General features: G+C 44.7%; 1 protein-coding gene across 1 annotated transcript; it reads left to right on the top strand.

Annotated features, from left to right (window-relative positions):
* Nucleotides 1–7,795: 7,795 nt before the first annotated feature.
* On the top strand, nt 7,796–14,299 carry LOC137879107 (cysteine/serine-rich nuclear protein 3-like). The gene is given in 6 exon segments (XM_068719683.1): nt 7,796–8,099; nt 8,101–8,119; nt 9,190–9,360; nt 9,819–10,075; nt 10,289–10,600; nt 11,362–14,299. Coding segments are annotated over 6 exon segments (1,872 nt in total). The 5' UTR covers nt 7,796–8,060; the 3' UTR covers nt 12,436–14,299.
* The last annotated feature ends 902 nt before the right edge of the window (nt 14,300–15,201 follow it).

Genomic DNA, 15,201 nt, shown 5'->3' on the forward strand with positions numbered 1-15,201 from the left:
TGAGGAGCTGCAATTTGCTTTATTGGCGTAATCATTTATCCTCAGCCCACCTCCCCTACTTCAACCTCACACATTCATCTCCTTCATTTACCAGAATCCCTTTCAGCAGCTCTAAAAGAAGTGTGTATGTTGATGTGTCTGCCCTCCCCGTTTGATTTTTACGCAGCGAGGGGAGTCCAATCGAAGCTTAAGGGATTAAGGATAGACTCGTGACTCCAACTGAAGCAAAAGGTTTACAGTTCCAGAATGGTCATTGGTTGTTGAACTCTGACCCCAGTTATCCAGAGGAATCAGAAAAGGTCATCACACAAAATGGACTATAAGCAAAACGTATCACCAAAAGCACTTTCTCAAGCAGTATTCATGATTTTCAAGAGGACCATGGTTCATGCCCTATGTTTTGAGATGGAGGCAGTAACAAAGCTGTGCAGCAGACTTCTGGTTTATATTGCAAGTTAATGTACTTTTACATGTAACTGACTTTACTGGTACTAACGTGATATCTGCTTGATATCTCAGGCTGATGTGATAGTCATTTTGGGGTTCATAGTCATTTTTGGTTGGCAAAATAAGCAAATTAAATATGTTTAAACGGGCTTTAGGAAATTGAAAAATACATTTTGACTGAAGTTTTGTATACCAATCAATGAATTGACTGATTAATTGAGAAAATAATTGGCAGGTTAATTGATTATGAAGATAAACATTAGTTGCAGCCCGAATGTAAATTCTAGTGGCCCAAGAAAAGACCCTTGTGGAACCCCATATCTGATGGAACCAGGGCTTGATTGTGCTGAATCAAGCCTCATTGCTGTCAGTAATGGGGGCCACAGGCTAATAAACTCATCGATTCGGCCATGTGTGAAAAACAATCAAATATCAGCATATGCAAATGAATCATGGTTCTACAACTACAGAATCCACATGCTCTGGAGGTTAAACGTTACCGCATATCAGGACTAAATGACTTTGTGTACACCTCCAGAGAGAATTAGCTTACCTCCCACGGGAATTTACTGTAGTGTGCTTCCCACTATACACATGGTGATACTTCCTGCTCACTTAGACACACTGGGAGACCCAGCAGTCAGTGGGGATCAGATGACAGCTACACGACTCCAGTTACTGGCGTTTTACTTCCTACCTCGCCTTCAATAGAACACACAACAGGTCATCTGAGACAGAGGAGAGTCAGTCTGCTCCACCGATACCAGAAGATTGCACGCACAGGTGTCTTTTAAGGTGCAGCCGTGGTAAAGACATGCAAATCTAATGTTAATTCTTTGTTAAAAGCCGCAGCTAATCCCTTAATTATCAATGTGTGAGTTCATTTTATACTAAGTAGCAACCACTTAGTGCTCAATTGTGTGGGACCTGTGTCTACTGAGAGAAAGATCAAAACAACAAGTCAGTTAATTCCAGGAAAAGCCCTGAGAGTGTGTTACAGTGCGCTGTGCACCGATTCGGAACCCAGAGAAGGATTAAATCTCCAAGCCTTCGGGATGGAAGGCGAGAGTGGAAGCTGTGAGATCATCCCGGGTCGGGTAGTTGGCTTGTTTGACTTGGGGCTTCGCCTGCGGTGTTCTTTAAACAGAGAGCAGACAGACGGGGACGCCATCTGCTCCCCTGACCGGTTCGCAGCGCCTCCTCTCTCGTCTGAGTGGGGGAAAAAGTGACTGTCTCAACTTCTTCACATTCATCCCAGCTGGCTGCAGCAGTGTGCTTTAAAGAGGGGGCAATGAAACACGGTCCAAGATGGAGCTGCTGTGTGTGTTGGAAAGAAAGGTGCTCCGTTGAGAAACCAGAGGCTTGCATGGGTCTTTTAATGGACCACGAGGTTGACATTCTTGAAAAATGTAATTTAGGCTGGTTTAAATAGGCTTTTTTGGGGGGGGTTTGGACACCTTTGGGGGTCTCTGTATTGGCTCTTGTTGGTCTCAAGCAAAATAGAAAAAAAAAATGATGTAAATTCTTCTTCCATTATAGGTTTTACTGCCCCAGTTCCACATAAATTGTGCACAGTGAAAGCATAATAAAGAAAGAATACTCTTATATGTGGCTGTTAGTGCATTAATGTTGATGCTATTTGTCGGGCCCTCTGGTTCTATTCCGCCGCCTGTAGTCTGCTGTCAATGCCAAGTCTGCCATCTGGTGTTCACTACCCGGAAACACACCGTGGCGTTCTAAAAGTAAGGGTTGACGTCATTCTCTCAGGATGTTCCATTAAAGCTGGTTTGTGAATAAAACAGCAGGTTGCTGTGCAATTATTAAGACGTTTCTGAGGGACCGCAGCACTGGAGCTCGTTATTGTTGGAACAAACCATTCAAAATGAAATTAGGCGCTTTAGAATCGGACACTTTTATTCAATCCAGGGACCACGGTTCTGTTTATTTATCTTTCAGCCATACGGCTCAGTTCTTTTCAAGTGTCCCAATAATCCATAACAGTAGGATAGTGATCCAGAATGTGCAACACCAGGACCCTGAAAGTGAAGCAGCTAAATCATATTCAGCCATCATTAAACGTAACGTTTACACCTGTGCTTTTCTACTGCGTGTCGAAATCCTCGAAATAAACCACACCGTAACGCCAAGCTAATAAATGTTGCATTTACTCTTACAAACATCCTCCTTTGTAACGCTTTGTCTGGCTCTACATCCAAAATGTTCCCCAAGTGATGCCAGCTAGAGGACAATGAATCCTCCATGTGTTAATTAGAGCAGAATGGAATAACATGAGTGGAAACATGCATGGCACGAAGTCTCAGCGAGGGATACAGGTGGGAAAACATACTCGCCAAGCAAGTAATCTGCTTTATGTACTTGGAAGAGTAAATGGATTTTTTTTCCGCAGATTTTCATTTCAAATAAAGCGACATTTATGTACTCCCAAGAAGAAACGCGTTGGCAGCAACTTGTACCTCTCGCTGCCATCGTTCTTGTGAGGAGTGCGTGGCGCGTTGGGCATCAGAGAAGCCTCTATGTTGAGTCCCGTCTCTGTGATTGGAAGTGTGTTACGCCAGCTGTAAACAAATGGCAGCTTTTGGTCAAAATGGAAATACCTGCAGCAAGATAGATTATATAGAAATGATGTCATTCAGACCATGTATTTGTTCCCCCTGAGGTAAAGAAACTCCCTCGACCCATCCCTTTGTCTCTCTCTCTCTCTCTCACACACACACACACACACACACACACACACACACACACACACACACACACACACACACACACACACACACACACGGGTCTGTGGGTCACGGAGCAGCTACACGGCTGAGCCATTTATCTGGGTCCCTGGGGAAACAATTACACCCCACCAGGCTGCAGCACTGGACAGGGGCTGGGAATTAATGATGGGCTCATGACTCAAGCTGAGGCGAAAACTTACAGTGAAAGGATGGTGTCACTGACCAGGAGCCCCGCTGGTTGTTGACACCATGGTGAATCACATTAATTGCTTCAGTCCAGTTCTCTTGCAGCGGTATATATATATATATATATATATATATATATATATATATATATATATATATATATATTCAGACACTGTGTGATGACGTTATACAATAGAGCTATTCGATTAAAGAACAGAATTAGGCTACAGAATGAAGCGTATTAACATACACACACATCACACCACAGGGCCCTCGACGGGGGGGGGGGGGCGCACTTTTTGCGGTATGTGTGTAAAACTATAATTATGAATTATGAAACGGCCTTCTGCAAGTTGAATTGCCGAGAAAAGAGGACAGAACTCGGACAATCACGCAAAAATAACGAACAATAAATGAAAAAAAGAAAGTGTGTTTGATTAAAGGTGCTGTATACTTTGCTCCACTGTGTCTTTACAGCTGAAGCTTGAAGGTTAACTCGTATGATATTAAATGATGCACTTTGTAATATTCATGAGGTCCAACACAGCTGTCTCCTCTGTCTCCTCTGTCTCTTTTCAATCCCTTACTTATGAAGGCTGCCATACGTGTAAATAATAAAATTATTATTGAACTATAACAAGTTCTGTCATCCGTTTCAACACAACCGCATTGCTAGGCAACAGTTGGGTCCTGTGTTTACTTCCTTTCAGCTGATGTCATTCACATACACTGCAACAAGGGGATTCATAAAAAAGATATATTCCATGCACTGCAACGGCAAATAAACTGGCACACATTTGGAATGTGAAATAGTCTACAGTAATAATAACAAAAGTCCAAACTGATGTGAAATTGTGTAGTTTAAAAGAAAAATATCGTCATGCAACATTGTGAGAAAGTTGGTCACTGTCAACTCATTTACTAGCTACAAAGGACACCCTGCAGGTCCCTTTAAGGGAGCAATACGAGACAGAGAAGTCTGTCAGACATAAAGCACAGAAACAATAGTTTCTAATATTTATGACGGGATACTGTGTGTGGAGATGTGGAGTCTTAACAAGCCACAGTCACATGGTTACGGATGGTTACAGTGTCCTCTAATGACCGTAAGAGCTGCATCAGCACCGACTTTGAAAGGATGTTAATGGGAGAGAATAGCCATTAGCGGGGTTATTTACACATGTTCTTTCATCTCTAAATAATGAGGACATTTGATGAGTCCTATAATAGATATAATGGCGCGGTCGAAACATAACCACGCGGCTGATAGACGTGATTTTCATGCCTAACTTTCAGACCCATTGTTCAGATTCGCACCGTGTTCTCTCTCTCTCTCTCTCTCTCTCTCTCTCTCTCTTTCTCTCTCTCTCTCTGTGTGAAAAAGCAGACCGCTTCCAGCTTTCCCCCTCATGCTTCAGCGTTAGGAGCTGCCACAGCCCAGCCCCCACCTCCCCACAACCCCTCTAGCTGCCTCCCCCCTCCCCCCCCCCCCCCCCCCCCCCCCACGCACACACACACACACACACACACTCTCCCTCCCTCTCGTGGCCCGTTGCCATGGAAGCTGATTGGAAGGATCACTCTGTCTCTCCAGCACATTGCCACTCCATCCTTGCCAAGAGAAAACAAGGCAATTCAGAGCAAAGCACCCCCCCCCAAAAAAAAAGCTCTTCCCGAACAGCAAGTGAAGGTCAGCTATTAGATATTGACAATAACGATAAACCACATCTCAAAAAACTGGTTATTCAGTTTTCGTCATAGTGCTTTTTTGTTGTTGAGCAGTAACTTTTCACCAGTGCTGACGTCTAAAACTCCTCTAATCCTGTGTTGGATTGACATTCAACCAAACACTTGATTTATGTGGTGATGTGTATTTTGACCTCACGGTCAAGGGCACTTTGATCCACGCTCGGGTGGCAGCTTCAGTACTTTTTAATTATCATTCCACTAATAAATGAAGCTCCTCCCCTGCAGAGAGAGAGAGAGAGAGAGAGAGAGAGAGAGAGAGAGAGAGAGAGAGAATAGCTGTTGCAGATCTTAATGCACCACAATAATGTTCCACCTGGCAGATGTGTTTCAGTGTTCCCATATTGTGGACTCCTCTCTGATTAGCACAATAGGCCATAACAAGTAGCTTCATTATGAATATGTGTGGTAGCTCCACACAGCAGTGCGGTGTGATTTTAGTGGGTCACAAAGCCGGAAAACTAATTGAAGAACTCAGTCCGTGTTGTTTCCCCACTTCCTCTGCGCTGCGATCGAAAAAGGAAAAAAGAAAATGTCTTCCTGACAGATGATTCACTTTAACACACACTCTCTCTCTGTGTGTGTGTGTGTGTGTGTGTGTGTGTGTGTGTGTGAGAGTGCAGTAGACTACACACAAACTCAAGGCTAAGGCTCTTGGTAGCTTTATTTCTGGTATTTTTCAGCCGAGCTCGACTATAATGGGGAGACGGAACATTCAGGGTCTAGCTATTGCTATAGCAACAATGTTTGGGGGCTCGTGGGTGGGGGTGGGGCGGTTGATCGCATAATTTTGAAAAAGAATTCATATTCATAGTAATCTTCCAAAGCTCTATATATAAAATAACAAAAAGCAGTCTCCTAAATATAAGGCCTAATCCCAGTGTCCCCCCTAAGACCTTAAACCCTGAACCCTTAACTGACGTCAGCTGCTAAATGTTTGAGTGAGAGAGGCTGCGAGGGCTTGAAACGGTGTAAATATGAATGGGACAGCACTTTGCTGCGACACATCACGCTACCATTACGTCATGACATGTTATGAACAATCGTGGGTATTTATTTTATACTTTTAACTCCATGATTTGAACGTCTTCCAGGCTTTTGCCTCACGAGATCATTTGTCAAATAATCTATTTGCTTGTTTTTTTTGTCAAAACAGCTTCTGTAAGAAAACGAAATGTTTGAATAAATGTGTGTAATATAATAAAGCCTCTGCTTGCAGTCCTCTACTTTCATGTGTTTTTTTATGTTCCATCTTTAATCCTTAATGTTTCTGAGTAAATTTAATATGCCAGGCTGAACACCCATGTGCTTTTTTTTTCCCCCGGCTTCCTCTGGTAACCCCGTGTTTAACGCCACATTGCTATGAATTGTGGGTAATTCCCTGAGGCAAAGTCTGCAGAAATGCGGACCTACGGAGAAGTGTTCACACACTTTGATCAGACTTATTTGTGATGCGTCAAAAGCAAATTTGATCCGGAAGAAACATTTCTTAGTCGAGCTGAGGCTGACCGGAATGTCATCCGTTTGTAAATTGAGTTAATTGACTGATCGATGGGTTAATGATTTTGAGTTTATCCGGCGAGTGCTGCTGTTGAAGAACACACGGCGCTTGTGTTGTCTAAACCTCTGTTGAACACACACAGACACTTTGCGGTTGCATGTGTGCGTCTTTAAGCTGTGCATACGAACAGAGGCAGTGAGTCATCGTGCACGGCTTACAAAATCAGCTTTTTCTCATTTTAGTCCATTGCACCTCTCACGCTGCCCAAAAACAAAAGCTTAGAAGTCCAACAGTTAGCATTTGGGTGAATTGTGTTTTTGAATTGACGTCTGTCTGCATGCATGTCAGAGTGTACTGTGTAAAATATACATTTCTATGAACTGGTTCATTAAGAATGAAAAAAACATTAGCAGAGTAGCACAAAAAGTGCCATCTCATCTTGTACTACTCTTGTAGAAGTAATGGCATTTGGTGAGGTTAAGTCAATCTTAAATCATTTAAATCACATGTGGTAAATTGTAAATTCATTTATTAAATTGATTTCAATATCAATGTTTTAGAATACATAGTTTATATTATGTATCATAGATACAGACATCGAGGCAACAAATCTAGCTGGTTAGATTTAGGCAACAAAACTACTGATTAAGGTTTAAGCAACAAAACTCCTGGTTTAGGTTTAGGCAACAATAACTCAGGTTTAGTCAACAAAACTACTGGCTTTTTATCTTTCTATTCCTGCGATCAATTTCAATTTCAAATTAGCTTTATGGAAACTAAAAGAAGGAACATAACAACAACAAAAAAAATCTAAATACCCTACAAAGTAATAAGTGTGAAAAATAAAATATTGTAGAGTGGGAAAAAAACTATCTGTGGGGAATATTGCTTATATATTTGTGTCAATAATTCTACTGTGGAAAAGAGGTGTTTCACACAGCAGAATCAACACTTTTCCACCCCCACCCCATCACAGGCACCCCCCCCCCCCCCTCCCTCCCTCCTTCCCTCCCTCCCATCTCGAAGGGCTTGCTTCACCTCAGTCAAGCTCCAGCGCTCCAGCCGGCAGCAGCATCGAGCTAACAAGTCTTTGTGAGGAGAGAGAGAGAGAGAGAGAGAGAGAGAGAGAGAGAGAGAGAGGAAGTGGTGGTGTGGGAGGGGGGTGGGGGGAGAATCAGACAGTGAGAGACTTGACAGTGTGAGCATAGGATGAGGGTGCACAGGGAGAACGCATAAGGTAGTGACAGAGGCAGAGGTGTTCAGTGTTGCACAATAGTGCCAGAGGCTGCTGGGAAGAGAGAGAGAGAGGGAGTGAGAGAGAGAGAGAGAGAGAGAGACAGGGAGAGAGAGAGAAAGCAGGCATCATGGCAGCGCTCACTGCATCATCACGACACATGGGGATGTTTGGCTGCTGCTGCTGCTGAAGCCACTGTGTGATGCAGAGGAGAGAGTCGAGGACTTCCTGGAAACCAAAAAAGGCACGCCAAGGAAACAGGTCAGTGGCGGTCAGACACACTCACAGAGAGATCCTTTTTTTGGGGGGGGGGGGGGGGGGGGGGGATTTGTTGCATGCAGCAGCGCAGGTGCTGCGAGACCTCGTCACGTCACCGGGTGATGCCGATCCACGTTTGTCAATGAGAATTCCCCTGTCGGGTGATCGGGATGCGGGGCATGGGGAGTGGGAGGTGTACGCGTGCATGCGGACACGTGAGCAGACTTGTGCGTGTGTGTGTGTGTGTGTGTGTGTGTGTGTGTGTGTGTAAAGAGGCATGGGCAGCACAGGAAACTCTCCTGGATCCAAGAAAAAAACTGCAACACTCTCTGTGCACACAGAGAGTGTTGCAGTTTTTTTCACACAATGTAACACAGGGAGATGTTACATTGTGTGTTCAGTTTATTTTGTCCTGACTACTGTTTGGATAGAGAGTAACAAGAAAGGGAACTAATTATGAAAAAGAAAGAAATAAATAAAAAATGAGGATGAGGATGAGGCTGTGAAGGCATACTTGTATTGCAGTCAGAGGAAGGAGACAAAGCCTGTCAGAGAGGAAAAGCTTGGCCCAGCATTCAGCTCTGCTGCATATGATGTAATCCTCTACCAGTCCAAGCAGTCAGCTCAACCGTTTATTTTTGATTTTTTACAAATTATAAATGTACATATCAACAAAGTGACCAGGTATGCGAATCATCTCTTATCATAAGTGTGGCCTCGCTTTCAATTTTCCACAAAAGCGACCGATACGAAATATCAAGTTAATCAAAACCTTAACGAGCGAGAAGCTTCATTATCTTTTTTTTTTCTTTTTTTTTTTAAAACTTTTTAAGCATCACAAAGTTTGGCACAAGTCCCCTAACAGCACACAATGGTTGTGGTGCCAAGTTTAGCATAAAACATACTCAATTCAGCCAGAATACAGGTGTGTTGAGCTGTTGACTGAGCTCATCTGAGTAGTTCTTTTGAAAACTTTGTTACGTTGGACTTTACTGGTAATTTCACCTCCTGAACAATCACTCTTTTAGCTCTGTTTTTGTTCTCCACCGACTCCCCCCCTGTCCTTTGTGCAGGTGCGACCAGTGAGAGGAGCCACATGATGAGTGGGATCCTAAAGAGGAAGCTGGAGGAGGGCCCGCCCCCTTACCTGTCCCTGCAGGGCTCTGATGACGAGGTTTCCTGCAGCGACAGTGGCAACAGCAGCGATAGTCTCAACCACCCCGTCCCCTCTGGGCTGCTGGACTGTAAGATCACGTTACCACACCGCTTCTGTTAGTATTGTTCTGGAAAAACAGCATTTTAACCAGGACATTGAGAGGGAGAAACTGTTCAAAAGTGGGCAGAATAAAAAGAAAGAGACAGAGAATTTGCTTGTGAACCAATGATGCCTGAACATACCCAAGTACCTTTGTAACCTAAACCTAACAAAGTAGTTTTGTAGTGTTTTCTGTTTTTCAATAATGTTAATCATGAGTTTCAAACTGTTTAAAGCTGCACCTGTTATCTGGGGGAACATACATGTTCCTTGAAACTTAAATGAGAGTGAAGTTCAGTTGCACAGGAACTTAATTTTGTAGGACACAGGGTTGATTACAGAGATTTCACATTCAAATCAAGCTCTACGCTGACGACACTCAGCTATTTAACACCAAAAGACCCCGTTCTTATTTTTGTTATGTATGTTTCCACCTGTCTGTCTCAGCTACTCTCCAGCAGCAGTCGAAGCGGCTGCGGGGCCGCAACGTGCACTTCGAGAGCGTGACGGTCTACTACTTCAACCGCCGGCAGGGCTTCACCAGCGTGCCCACGCAGGGTGGCAGCACGTTGGGGATGTCGCCGCGTCACAGCGGGGTGAAGCGCTTCACCCTCAGGGAGTTCGCCGTGGAGCAGAAACGGAGCCACCGGAATATGTTGAGGGATCACCTCAAAGAGGAGAAACTCAACGCCATCAAACTCAAAGTCAGTGGGCCGACTCAGTAAAGCCTCATTTATTAAATGGCTGGTACTCGTGTCTTTCTCAGGAAGTGAGGGCATTGATTCTATACATTCTGAATGTTTCGTAGAGAATCTTCAGCGGAGCATGTCTCTCACATCTGATTACCCTGAGGGTCTAAATGTATGCATGTGTGGGCGTACACATATGGTCCAAACTTACTTTTTTCTGTCCTCCAGCTAACTAAGAACGGCACCGTGCCATCCGTGGAGGCGGATACCCTGACGCTGGATGACATCTCCGAAGACGACCTGGATGTGGACAACACGGAGGTGGACGATTACTTTTTCCTCCAGCCCCTGACTACCAGGAGGCGCCGGGCGCTGCTGCGCGCCTCGGGGGTCCGACGCCTCGACGTGGAAGAGAAGCACGAGCTGCGTGCCCTCCGCATGTCCCGGGAGGAGTGTGGGTGCCGCTGCCGGGGGATATGCGACCCGGAGACCTGTGCTTGCAGCCTGGCCGGCATTAAGTGCCAGGTAAATGGAACTGTGGTGAGGCCCATCTATAATACTAAAGTGTTGTTCATGTCTAACTATGCAGTAGAAGTTTCCAGATAAGTCAAACTGAAAGCAGTATAAATATCTCTATGCATACAGATATATATATATATATATATATATATATATATATATATATATATATATATCTCCTTATTTATAAATAGTTTAATTCATCGTTATTTACAACGTGTGTTCTTTTTGGGTGACATATTTTACCCAAGTAGCCAAATAAAAGCTTTTCATTCTGCTGTATTTCTTTACTCTGGTCTATTCAAAATTCAGTTCATCTTTAAAGCTTTCTAAGAACACAGTAATTAGTGCTGTCTAACGTTCCCCCAAGGTTCTTGTGCCGTAGTGCGCTCCCTCTGAAATCTTCTATGCACAACACGTCAATTCTGAAAACCTGGTATTTTAAAAAAAAAATTAAAAAGGAATGCTCATGCAGAGTCTGAGAGAAGCAGCCTTGTTTTAGGGAATATGCATATTTTCAAGGTTTGGGAGGATTTGCATAACCAAATAATGATAAGCCTTGAGAATAAAGTAAGCCCATAATTGAACAGGAACCATGGAAATCAATTAAATTTGAGTTAACTGAAGTTCTTCTGCATTAAGGTGTGTAATTATATACATACACCATCCGCAGTGGACTCTGCAGTATCTCAACGAGCATGACCAGTTTTGATTGGCAGCGAATTCACCTTTTCTGTCGCTGCTGCTCTACACTGGTGCATCTTTTTTTTTTTTGTCCTCAGGTGGACCGCATGTCCTTCCCTTGCGGCTGCACCAAAGACGGCTGCAGCAACGACACGGGACGCCTGGAGTTCAACCCGGTCCGGGTGCGCACCCACTTCCTGCACACCATTATGAAGCTGGAGCTGGAAAAGAACCGCGAGGAGCAGCAGCATCAGCAGCAGCAGCAGCAGCAGCCGGAGCAGCAGCTTGTAACCAATGGCAACGGTTACCATGGCGACTCCTCCTTGGTCCAGCAGCAGCAGCAGCAGCCGAACCTGCAGTTCCCATTGATGAGTGGCACGCCGCACATTCCCATCATGCACCTCCAGAACACGGGCGACACAGATTTACATCTAGACGAAGAGGAGGAGGAGGAAGAGGAGGAGGAGGAAGAGGAGGAGGACGACGAGGCCTATGAGGAAGACGAGGACGGCAGCAGCGTTTGCAGCGGGCTGTCGGACTGCAGCACGCACAGTTTGGGAACGATCGACCCCGAGGACGAAGAGGAGGAAGAAGAGGACGAGGAGGACGAGGAGGACGATGAGGGGGAGGAGGAAGATGACGACGAGGAGGAAGATTGGGATTGCTCGTTGCACGGAACGAGTCCTCCGCCCTACTCTGTTCCACTTCCCTCCGTGCTGAGTTACTCCAACATGAGCCTCGGTAACCCCTTCCACAACACTCCCTCCATGCAGCATTATCAGATAGACAGCGGCGTAAATGAAAATGTCCCCGTGGCCCCCACACTCCCCACAGTAGAGGCCGCGTTGGAGTCGGAAATAAACCCCAAACTTCGCCGCCAATCGGAGCGGCCGAGCGCTCCCTGCCAGTTCACCGAGTCCCAGACGCCCCAACCATGCTCACGCGTAGACACCCGCGAGAGCCACGCCGCCCCTGCTGGTGCGGCCGGCAACCAACAGCCGCACTCGATAGACCTCCGGAACAATCCGGACTGCCGTGACTCACAGACTGAGGCTCCGGCTGGGTCCGCGGAGCAAACAGGGGAGGAAGTGATGGAGCTGATCAAGGTGCAGCCAGGACTGCAAAAGCAAGGCGATCAAATCACAGACACGTCATGCTCAGGCAGCACCTAAAAAACCCTTTAGAGCGGGATCGGTACATGTTTGGAGAATCTTTATTCAAGAATTGCACCCTTCAACCATCAGTTTGATTTATTCTTGATAAGTGCACTTCCAAAGAGGGAATGAGTCATGCAGACTTTGAAACAGAAGGCTGAAAGAGGTCTATCTAATTTGAACTCAATTTGTCTCCTTTCTGAGATTGTCGGTTGAATAAAAAATTTAAAATGTTCATTGACGAAGCTCAATAAAACAGTGTTTCTGTGCGGTGCTTGTAACTATATGGAGCATCATTTATGCCCTCTTATGAAGTCTTTGATCATTACAGCATGTTTCCTGGTTGTGACTGGCATCTATGACGAATCAAGATTTCGAGGTGCTTGTATTCTTTCACTGTTTTTCACTTTGCTGGTGTCTCATCGTTGCTGCTAATGGTTCTTAAATGCCTGTCTGTATAGCATGTGTTCAGTTTACCTAAGATGTTTCGACACAAAATGTGAAATGATAAATGATGTCCCTGGCAAAACACTGGCATTTATATGAGTTACTAGCATCACATAAATCTCTTCTAATTCATACTAAAAATCTTTTTTTGCTCCGTTTTGTGCACACATTTTAGCCTCCCTGTGGTCCAGACTTAGCTATTTCAGTAGCCACAGAATCAATTTTAATAACGTTGGCCATCACTTAAAGCTGCTTTAAATATTTTCATATTATTACCGGCCGTTATGCTCTGTTAGCCGCAGCAGGCAGCTGCTTTCACGGAATGAAAGCTCTGAATAACCGGAAGACTAGCCGGTTAGCAAGCCTACACTGGCGTTAGCAAGCTAGCTGGTGAACGTAGCGGAGCATTTAGCAGCTAAAGAGACCGATATTTCCCTCAGGAATTGTTGGAGACCAAAACATTAGCTAAAAGGAGCGTGAATATTGAACGGACATTCATCAGGTGGACAGAGATATAACTCTAACTGAACGCTAATGTGGCTTTGTGTCTGCTGGATTTGTGTAAAATAAAAGCACACGTTTGCGTATGTGTTAGCCTGATCAAATTAAGCGGTCATGCTAGGTCAATATAGGTTATATAAGTTTAACTTGCCATACGGTCAATATTTCACTTTGTCCAATTTTATTTTAGTTTATTTTATGGCCAAAATTAAGTGCTGCAATAATGAGTTAGCATTTTAGCACTTTCCGTTACCCGTCTTGAAGTCAATGGCTTTTTAGAATGAGGGCTTTTTGGTTTGGTTTGGTCTGTGGTGAACAAAAGCTTCAGAGATTTGAATGTTTTTCTTCTACGATACGAAATGTCATAAAAAATCATAACACTGGTATTCATTTGTGAAGATTATGTTGCTGAAAAAAACAAACTTGTGCTTGCCACAGACTCATTTTCTGCAGTAATCCAAAACCCAATGTAAAAATCCATTTGGCTTCTTGTCGAGGAGACCGTTGCGATGCTAACTTCCATGCAGAGCTTTTTACCTGCAACACTAAGCTTTGTGTTCAGTGCTGAATGACACATGTTAGAATAGCAAGCGACCGTTAACATCAACATGTTAGCGTTAGCCTTAAGCTAAGTTTGCAGTTTCAACCTGCTCATATCAAACTGCCAACAAACTATCCCACTTGGAATAAACAACATATAACGACTTTCTACTGTAGACAGTTGTGCTTCATATGATCCGCCTGAAGACTTTGTTTGTCTGTGCATGTTATTTATCATTTCACAGTTCTGTGAACAACTTTTCAGATAAGTTAAGGCTCGTGTCAAAGTAACGCTGTCTCTCAATACTGCCAATACTGGGGGCCAAAAATAGTTCATGTTCTTTTTAAAAGCAACTGTACACTTCCATGAGTGTGAATAAAAAAAAACTTTGTAACATCCATCTCACTTTAAAGGTTAATTCATTGTGTTGGTGGTTAGTTTTTTATGTATTAGTATTCTATTTCTCTACCAGCAGATGGCATCTGTTGCCTAACAACCGCCCTCATCTTGCTTGCCACTGACATCCTCCAACATGAACGGGTTAAACCATCTCTCTTCCCTCTGACGTCAGTAAATTTGTTGATTACTGCCTCAGGACAAGCTGTGACATGGGGTTTGGCTCGCCACATCTGTCCTCTGTCAGCGAACACAACACTGTTTAGATCGTGTCTTTTCCTCCGTGCACGCAAGTCCAGCTCCGAGGACATGTTGACGTCACACCTGTGGCTCTCCGGTTATCTGTCCCACTGCTGTCCCCCCTTGTTGTCTCCCCCCACCCCACCAGTTTGTTGCGGCTTGTCGCCTCTAGAGAGCACTGCCGAGTTAACGACGCTGTCTTTGGAAGCTGTTGTGTTCTCACCTCATTGGCCGGCCTATTCATGTATAGAAATACTTTCATGGCTCGTTGCTTAACCACACAACTGCAGCAGGTGCTGGGCCCCAATAGAGACTGAATGCACACCCAGCAGTGATCCTCCGACAGCTAGTGTGCGGTACTGTTCATTATCATCATTAGGTCATCGGTTGACCGCTCCCTCTCTTTAGAAAATCAAACCGGTAAGGCAAGCGTTGGGGGGGGGGGGGAGGCAGTTGGAGCTTGTGTTTTTATAACCGGCAATGTATTGTGGGTAAGCAAGCTCAGAGAAAGACCAATCACAGACAGGGAGCTGTAATGTTTGGTTGCCAGGCAACAGGAGGAGAGAAGCAGGAGCAGCAAAGCGGGCTGCGGGGTGGGGGCGGTCTCGGCTTTTCACCTCCTTCTCCCTTCCCGTCTATCCCGACACCGCCGTCTCCTC

Source organism: Cebidichthys violaceus, unplaced genomic scaffold, assembly GCF_023349555.1.
Source record: "Cebidichthys violaceus isolate CVI_PGR_0920_01 unplaced genomic scaffold, fCebVio1.0.p SCAF_24, whole genome shotgun sequence".
NCBI classification, from domain to species: Eukaryota; Metazoa; Chordata; class Actinopteri; order Perciformes; family Stichaeidae; genus Cebidichthys; species Cebidichthys violaceus.